At 32.7% G+C, this 8,596-nt stretch overlaps 1 protein-coding gene across 1 annotated transcript; it reads left to right on the forward strand.

Moving 5' to 3' along the window:
* Window positions 1–370: 370 nt before the first annotated feature.
* On the forward strand, window positions 371–1,434 carry LOC139863955 (zinc finger protein 1-like). Its single transcript, XM_071852556.1, has one exon. It carries the CDS (start codon window positions 478–480, stop codon window positions 1,321–1,323), a length of 846 nt encoding a protein of 281 aa, XP_071708657.1. The 5' UTR covers window positions 371–477; the 3' UTR covers window positions 1,324–1,434.
* The last annotated feature ends 7,162 nt before the right edge of the window (window positions 1,435–8,596 follow it).

Raw genomic sequence — 8,596 nt, forward strand, 5'->3', positions numbered from 1 at the left:
GTACAACGGTATATAACAACATGATATGATTGTACAAGAATCTGGCTATTTTTGCCTCTGGTGAAACCTTTTTTTTACTACTAAAAGAGACTATTTGTACAACCTAGCTAGTACTAAGTTGAAAATTGAAATATTCTTATCTAGGGACATGGTTATTTGCATTGCAAAAAGCCAAAAATGATTAAGGTACAACTTTAACTTCATATAGTATAAGTGCCAGTGACATTATTCAAAATGTTCATTTAGTCAGGTGAAAAGCTTTACCTAAAATTAAACTGTTATGTACTTATACCTCAAATAATCTCTATAACTTTACTTTAATAAAGTCTTTATTTAGGATATCTCTTTCACATAGTATTTTTCCACTTAAAGCACAAAGCATTCACTTTCCACAAAACAACATCTTTTTTTCCCTTTCAATTTCACACACCTCTTCAAACCAATAAAGAGACTCAAGAACACTACTTTTTGTAACTAATGGAAACATCATATAATCAACAAGAATTGCTTTCGTTTTGTGATCCAACAAAGATCATAGAAACTTTTGATGGTGATGATGATGAAGAAGAAGACGATAATGATAACGATAACGATAACGAAAAAGGATCAGAAAGAAAGATACAAACTTTGAATCAAGAACTCAATCTTATAGATAGTTTCAACATGGGAAATTCATCAGAAGGTGGTACAACTCCACAAGCATCAGATACAACTGAGCCTAGGGTTTTTTCATGCAACTATTGTCAAAGAAAATTTTATAGCTCACAAGCACTAGGTGGTCACCAAAATGCTCATAAAAGGGAAAGAAATCTTGCTAAAAGAGGCCAAAGAATGGGGTTTTTTTCAAGTCCAATGATTTCAGCAGCTTCAGCTTTTGGTCATACATATATGAATCAACAACAACATCATCATCATGATCAAAATTACTGTTCTACCCTTTCTTCACTTCCACTTCATGGTTATAGTAATAGTAATACAAACAACAGATCACTTGGAATTCAGGTACACTCAATGATCCATAAATCTTCTAATTCCGGCATGTTTTCGACATCTTCTTCGGGTTTCAAGAGCTTTTATGGACCACAAGGGTGGTCATCAAGACCACATGTTGATCCACAGCCAACTATAGGGAAGTTGAACTTAGCAAGCTACACCTCAAGTATGGCGGCAGCTCCGCCGTCTAACGGCGGTGTAGGTCGGTTTGAGGTGGTTCGGACCGGTATGAATTCAACCAGCAATGATGAGATTGGTGGATTATGGTGGCCGGAGTTGAAGACTAATCAAGATGAGTCTCAAAAACTTGACTTGTCCCTTAAGCTCTAGTCAATTTCCCTTAATTCATATTTATTTTTTCTTGAATTATTTTGGTTGATTAAGGATTAATTATATATACTTATATGCTTTCTCTCTTTTTCATTTTTTAAGAAAATCTATTTAATGTGTATATGTAGATCTTGGAAATAATGATTTCAGATATTGTTGTTTTCATGTATTTTATCAAATTTGATCATTTCTAACCAACCCCACCAAGAAAAAGTAGGGATAGTAAAAAGAATCATATATAGAAAGGAGAGGGGGGGGGGGGGGGGGGGTTAAATCCAAACAATCAACCAAAACTTAATATGTTTCGTTGGAGTTTATTATTCCCCACACATGTCTATTTTTAAGTTATAAAAATTCAAATTCCAAAAGTACATTATGACTTTTGTTTTTAGCTATTGTGGGGTTATTTACGAATAAGTAAATAAGTAACTAATTAAGTAACTAATCTTAAACTAATTAAGTGATTTGGTCATTCAATGTAGAGACCCGGCCCCTTGATCCTTAGAAAGTGTGTAGATAGTCATAGATACACAGCGAAGTTTAAATAACGAATTTTTATTTCATGTAACAATTCGATACATAGTGCGTAGATGGTCATAGATACACAGCGAAAGTCAAATAACGTAATTTTATTTCATGTAACATTCAATTCAATACATAACTACGATAATATCATCTTTTCTTTCGACATCATCGAATGTCATAACACCGGTCTCACTTTACTTCATGTATTCAATCAGAGTCACTTGATCTCCCTCGGATGACCTGAGATATGATATTTAAAATAGTATGCGTAAGCCTAAAAGCTTAGTGAGGATCGTGCATTTTTCGTGCAAAATACCATGCACAGACATTCACGATTTCATATAGCTATAAAAATAATAATATTTGAGTTCTATGTATTAACGAATTTCGAGCCTCTATCCACATTCTCAATAATTTTCATTGAACCGCATAACCAAATTCAACCCGTGTGTCTTACGATAATTATTCCCCCATTGTCGAAAGACAATAATACATATACATATATAATATATAATGATAGTCATATGCAATACAAATCTCATAATAAATACACATTGCTCATATCTAATCAAATACTCCGTAGCAAGTAACACAATAATAGTACATATATCAGTTTTATAATATAACATGACTAGCCTTTAAGAGCCCGTGCGTTGCACGGCGGACTCTAATAAGACTAAGAATAAAATGTTAACGAACTTATAAAAACAACGAAACAACATCGATATAAAATATCACACTTGATATTAAAACAAACAATGTTTTTCATTGAACCAATGCATTCAAATTGTTCTAAGGATTGTTGTAAACATTAATAAAGATAGAACACACGTTTCTTAAAGTCGTAGGTGAAAAACCACTTTGTGCCAGGTTTGAGACGATTTTCTTTCCGAAAACGGTTGAATCCGTACGTCACTGGAAGGTTTGGCTTTTTCTTCGACTCTTCCTGTTTCAACCTCCATTTGTAGTGATTTTTGAAGTTCATAAGCTGCCTTTGAGAAGCAGTTGCCATTATCACTCTTAAAAAGTGTCAACGCTACTTTTGAACCTACATGCGAATGGTTAAATACACCATATATTCATAACAAAGATCGAGCAGAAGTAATCATTATATTATTTTTTTGTGTTACCTTAGGTAGACCTTTGGATCCCTGCCACATTTCTCGCATTAACGTTTCAAAGATAACAGTCAATCGATGTTGAGTGTCATGTCAAAATTTGACACAAATGGTTTTAAAACCTCATCATAAATACATCAAACAAAGTGGTACATTATATAAAAAGGCATGCTCATTATAACCTGTTGATGGAGTATATGTATTTTGTAATCTTAATTTTTCACAAAGTCACTATAGATGTATTTATAATGTATTTATAATGATGTATAATATTTTACAACTATTAAAAAACATAAAACATTTTAACATATACCGTGTTGTGAATTCAGAGACATCTTGTACTTCCGCGTCAATTAGTACTTTAGTGAAGTTCGAACCCGAACTTACATTGAGTTGTTCTGTAATTATCATGTAAGCATGCATTTTGTATCAGGAGTGTTGTTATTTAAAAACGATATGAAAACCTGATGCATTTAAAGCGTAAGATTTAAGATCTTACCCACATACATTTTGGTCCTACCGAATTGTGTGACCAAAATCAAACACTGATTATCGGTAGCGGTTTCATAAATCCAAAATAGTCGATTCAGAATTTAGCCCATAAGGTGTAAAACAAAACAACACCACTATGAGTAATAAACAAACAATGAAGTTTAAAAGTCTATTTACATCAAACAAAGTATTATTACATAATAAATAATAGCCTTTAAGAGCCCGTGCGTTGCACGACGATTCTTAATCAAACAAACTGGAAACGAAAATGTTACAATTAACAATATCACAATTTGTTTTACACAAAATAATAGTAGTTGTTACCAAACTCTTTTTAGTAGTTGGATTCAAATGTATAATCTTGATAAAGAGTATATCCAATTATGTTACTCCCCACAATTAAATAACAAAATTTGTTAACACAACTAATTATTGAGAAAAATGAAAAACATACCTTTTGGATTCATATGTATAATCCTTCATCAACGATAGATCCAAACCTCTGAGTCCGTACAAAAATATATAAAATAAAATCCAAAATTTGTGAATATATTTCAGAATATTTAAGTTTAGATCATTAATGTTTGAACGGAAAAAAATGTGGTCAAACGGGTCGAAAACCGGCCAAAGTACATTCTCAAACTTCATATCATAAAACATCTTAAAGTATAGTAATAACTAACTCATATTATTATCGAAATAATGTTAATTTTGCAATCATTTTTGATACAATATTAATTTGAATTTTCTTGTAAACTCTGAACAAAACCTATTTTGAGTCAACCAAACCTGACTTAATCAAACCTTACTAATATTGAGCAATCACTCAACCCAAACCGCCCGTTTTACCACCTACACTTGAAACAAAATACCTTTACGAATACAACCTTAATTACCTTAGGCCTGTTCTCCAAACGCTGTTAGTGTACTTTAGCCCCACAAACTATGCCATTGCTGACCTTGACCGAGAATTTCAAATTAAACTTGTTACCTTCTTTTAAACGTCTCATTAACAACCTAGTACTGAACTAATATTTCTTCATTCTGATTTAAGCAATTGAAAGGAGCTGAAGAAGAGAAAAAACGAAGCTTGTGAATGTTTTTAGCATGGTTATATTAATTGCATCAGCTTTAGTCATCTCGACCAAAGATGAAGAACGAAAGGTTAGTCGATCCATATCTACTCCAACTGCTTTGCGTTTTTTCGGTTTCAATAATGATCTTATCATTGATTATTTAGCAGAAATGAATTTTGATGCATGATATATATATATATATATATATATATATATATATATATATATATATATATATATATATATTCACAAGTGTACCATGATGGTTTCAGATTAGCAGGATGTCTTTGGATCAAAACCAATGAAGCATATTTCCACTTGGGTTGGCTCAATTTGCAAAACCGAAAAGGGTAAAGGAAAGAGATGTTAAAACAGTCACATTTTAAAATATTCATCAGTCTAGTTTTATCAAGTTTTCATCAACATCAGCACTCACATATTTAGCACTAAAATTGATCGTAATAGTTGACACCTGTGTATACAAATACTAAAATACCATATTAGTTGTGGATACATCATATCATAAGTATGAAATCAAGAATAACGCACCAAAATACTTAATCTACTTGATCAATTTTGTTACTAATAAAAGTTCAGTATTACCAAACTAAATCACAACATCATTAAGTTTCCTAGTCAAATACCTAACACATACATTGCAACCTTGATCCATTAGACCCATTTTACCTATTTTGATGTGATATGTCATTTTGACCCATTAGACCCATTTTACCTATTTTGACAATTATGAAGTGATTAACCCTTTAGAGATAAAGTGTAAACCTAATTAACCATTTATGTATTAGGGTATAAATTTTCACTGGATGGTTCAATAGTAGTTTAACATTACTACTTTTAGAATCAAGTAAGATGTTGGAGTTGACTTCTATGGCAAAAGCACTGCAAATTTTAAAAAGCTGACCTAAAATACATGAAAGGGAGAACACAAACTGTGATTGGCAATGTCATCATTTGAAATGCACCACTATATTAGGTCCTGAAATCACATAATAGCCGAAGACTTTTAAAATCATAACTAATAACCTCACTATATATAAAATATTTAAGCCATGGAGTGTTATGAGTTACCAAAATAAAATAGTACCATAGATACATGTTACCGGACACGTGCCACTGCCATTATCAAATCAGATTATTACCTTCTTCTTTGTGTATGATAAAACATGTCAGATTAGGTGTACCTGCATCAAATACATATGAGTTAAATTACATATTACATAATTTTGAAAAATAAAACCCACATTCAGAATTTCAGATACGTAATGTAGAATAATAGAAACCTACAAAAGTCACATCACAGTCTATATTTATGAGTTCTTTTACAATTCCTCGGGTCTCAAAGTACTTATTACACAGCTTCCATCAGAGCACCTAGCTGAAAAAGCGCATAATAGGTTCTTTATTTGTAATAAAAATAAGGGTTTTGCTAACGTATGCCATGATGGCATACGTTAAGGCGCAATCAGTAAACTCGAAATTTCCTAATATATCAGATATATACATAGAAGCCAATACCTTAAAACATATAGATCCTGACTATCAAAAATTGAATTTCCAAGTTGAGATCCATATACATTGCAACCTTCACCTTCTTCAGCTTTAATACTTTGAACCAAACCTTCACTTTTGCACTAACATGCCAACAATAATAACTTTTAACATTGTTTTTTGTTGTAGGTATATGAACCATTAGTATTAACTTTTCGCTATTAAAACTTACATGTAATCTTGAGTTAAAAACGTGCCAACCTGGTCAACTAAATCATGGATGATTAATCCCCGCAAACAACGTCACAAGAATTACAACATTCAGTTTCATTCTGCAATATTAAACACTTATATAACAACCCGATATGTAGTTCAAGAGTGAAATACTACAGAAGTGGTCTAAATCAGCTACACATCCAATATGTAATTCGTAATTGGCGTCATATGAGAACACCCTAACATGTAAAATTCATGTGTTTATAGATCCAAAATCGTTCACCTCGGCGCAATCGGATTCATACATATTCATACACTGAAACAAAGTTATTTCGATTTGAATGCACGATACAACACACAAACAAAATAATCAATGGTGAACGCACCTTGGTTGTTGGTTGTTGGTGACATCAGTTTCGATTTAAGACCCTTTTCTGGATATCGAACACAAATCGTACAAGGACAAATCATGGCTGTTCAACCAGAAACTGATGTCGATTTTAACTAATCAATCGCAAACCCTAATATCGAACCCAGATCTTAAGTCAACTGCATAAAATTGAAGAAGAGAAACCCTAATATTAGGCAAGATCTTCATTCGATTGAAGAATGGATGAAAGAATACAAATAATTTACCTTTTTTTTTTTTTTTTTTTTTTTTTTTTTTTTTTTTTTTGAAAGGCAAGCTTGCATCAGTCCGGACCGAAGCCTAGTCATCATTTGCACACACACACGCGCTTTCGGGCAGGAAACCCGAACCACACTCTGAGGATCCGACCCTTTAACCATCCCGAGGGGCAGGCGGGCCGGATCTTAGTCCCGGAGCGGGTCGGTAAAACCTTCCCTTTGGGCCACCTTCAAGGAATATATTTCAATTCCTAGAGCGGGTGACGAGGCTCGAACCCGAGACCTCTAGCCCTGCGAGTACACAAGTGTAACCGCGGTACCATTGAAGCAATGCTTCGTTGGTCAAATAATTTACCTTTATAATCAAAGTTCCGGCGACTTTAAATAATTCGAAGATAGTATACAATATTTATACCGATTTGTGGAGAATAACGCAACAGATTCATTGGTGGTAGTGTCTTGTCAAGTTACTACGACATTAGGACATGATCATCGATGAATTTATGATGTTGGGGTTTTTTCAGTTTCGAAGAAGAGAGAGAGAGAGGATTTGGTTCAGTTTTCTATTACCGATGTATTTTTTTGTTTTTTTTATTGGACACGTGGCAAAGCATAAGGGTGGGACAGGTGTTAGTAATTGACCAATAAGAAGATGGCATGTGGAGTGTTGAAGCTGATTTATTGGATAGCGTGACATGTGGCAATAAGCCACATGGTTTGTAAAGGGTAGCGATATTCACTTTGCGATCTTTCCTAAATATCTTGACGCACTTATAGATATTCACTTTGCGATCTTTCCTAAATATCTTGACGCACTTATAATGCTTGTAGTCATAACTTGCGCTCTTTCTATATATAACCACTCAATGTTAATTATTATATTAAATATATTTGTGTGTATAGTTGCAAATGTAAGTGTATTGGAATGAATTTTAATGATTCACTTAGACTTCTATTTATAATGGGAAACAAGCTGCTGATCATAAACCTATCTCATTAGCCATCTATCGTGCATAATTTTGATTGATTCTTAAGAGCCAAGGTTAAGGCTCATCAAACATAAGCAGCTTATTCACAATCTAAACTCAAGTTTAACTACAAGTTGAGCAACACACGGTATCATTTATTTGATCCCTGACTTCAAAGTAAATGACCAGTAGCTTAGTCATTTATGAAAAGAATTCAACTAGGTTAATAATTTTATGATGAATTATAGAATTTTTTGAACAAGGAGTATAAATTTCCGTCACTTTTGTAGAAACGGTACGTTCAAACACAAAATTTGTAAAATCTAGATAACCGGTCTTGGAAAGGCCAGTTTGACACCACATAAGTAAACCGGTGTTGAAAAGGCCGCTTTGCTTACGTGAAATCCTTTTTTTTTTTTTTTTTTTTTTTTTTTTTTTTTTGACAAAACCTCATATAATTTGAATTTTTGTTAACTTTAGAGGTTTTTATGCATCTTTTCGATAAGTGATGAAGGGATATATTCGTTAACTATGTCATGAAGTATGGTCAATTAAAACGAGTGATCAAATAAGACATGTGGATATATCAATTGATTAAAATCGGGCAACTAACAAAACAATTGATCAAATAAATTAAATTAAATAGACCATAAAAATGTGAAGTGATTTTACCACACCTTAATACGCAGTATAGAGCAAGTATTAGTATTTTTTTTTTTTTTTTTAAATTAGTCAATGTATA

Source organism: Rutidosis leptorrhynchoides, chromosome 1, assembly GCF_046630445.1.
Source record: "Rutidosis leptorrhynchoides isolate AG116_Rl617_1_P2 chromosome 1, CSIRO_AGI_Rlap_v1, whole genome shotgun sequence".
Taxonomy (NCBI): Eukaryota; Viridiplantae; Streptophyta; class Magnoliopsida; order Asterales; family Asteraceae; genus Rutidosis; species Rutidosis leptorrhynchoides.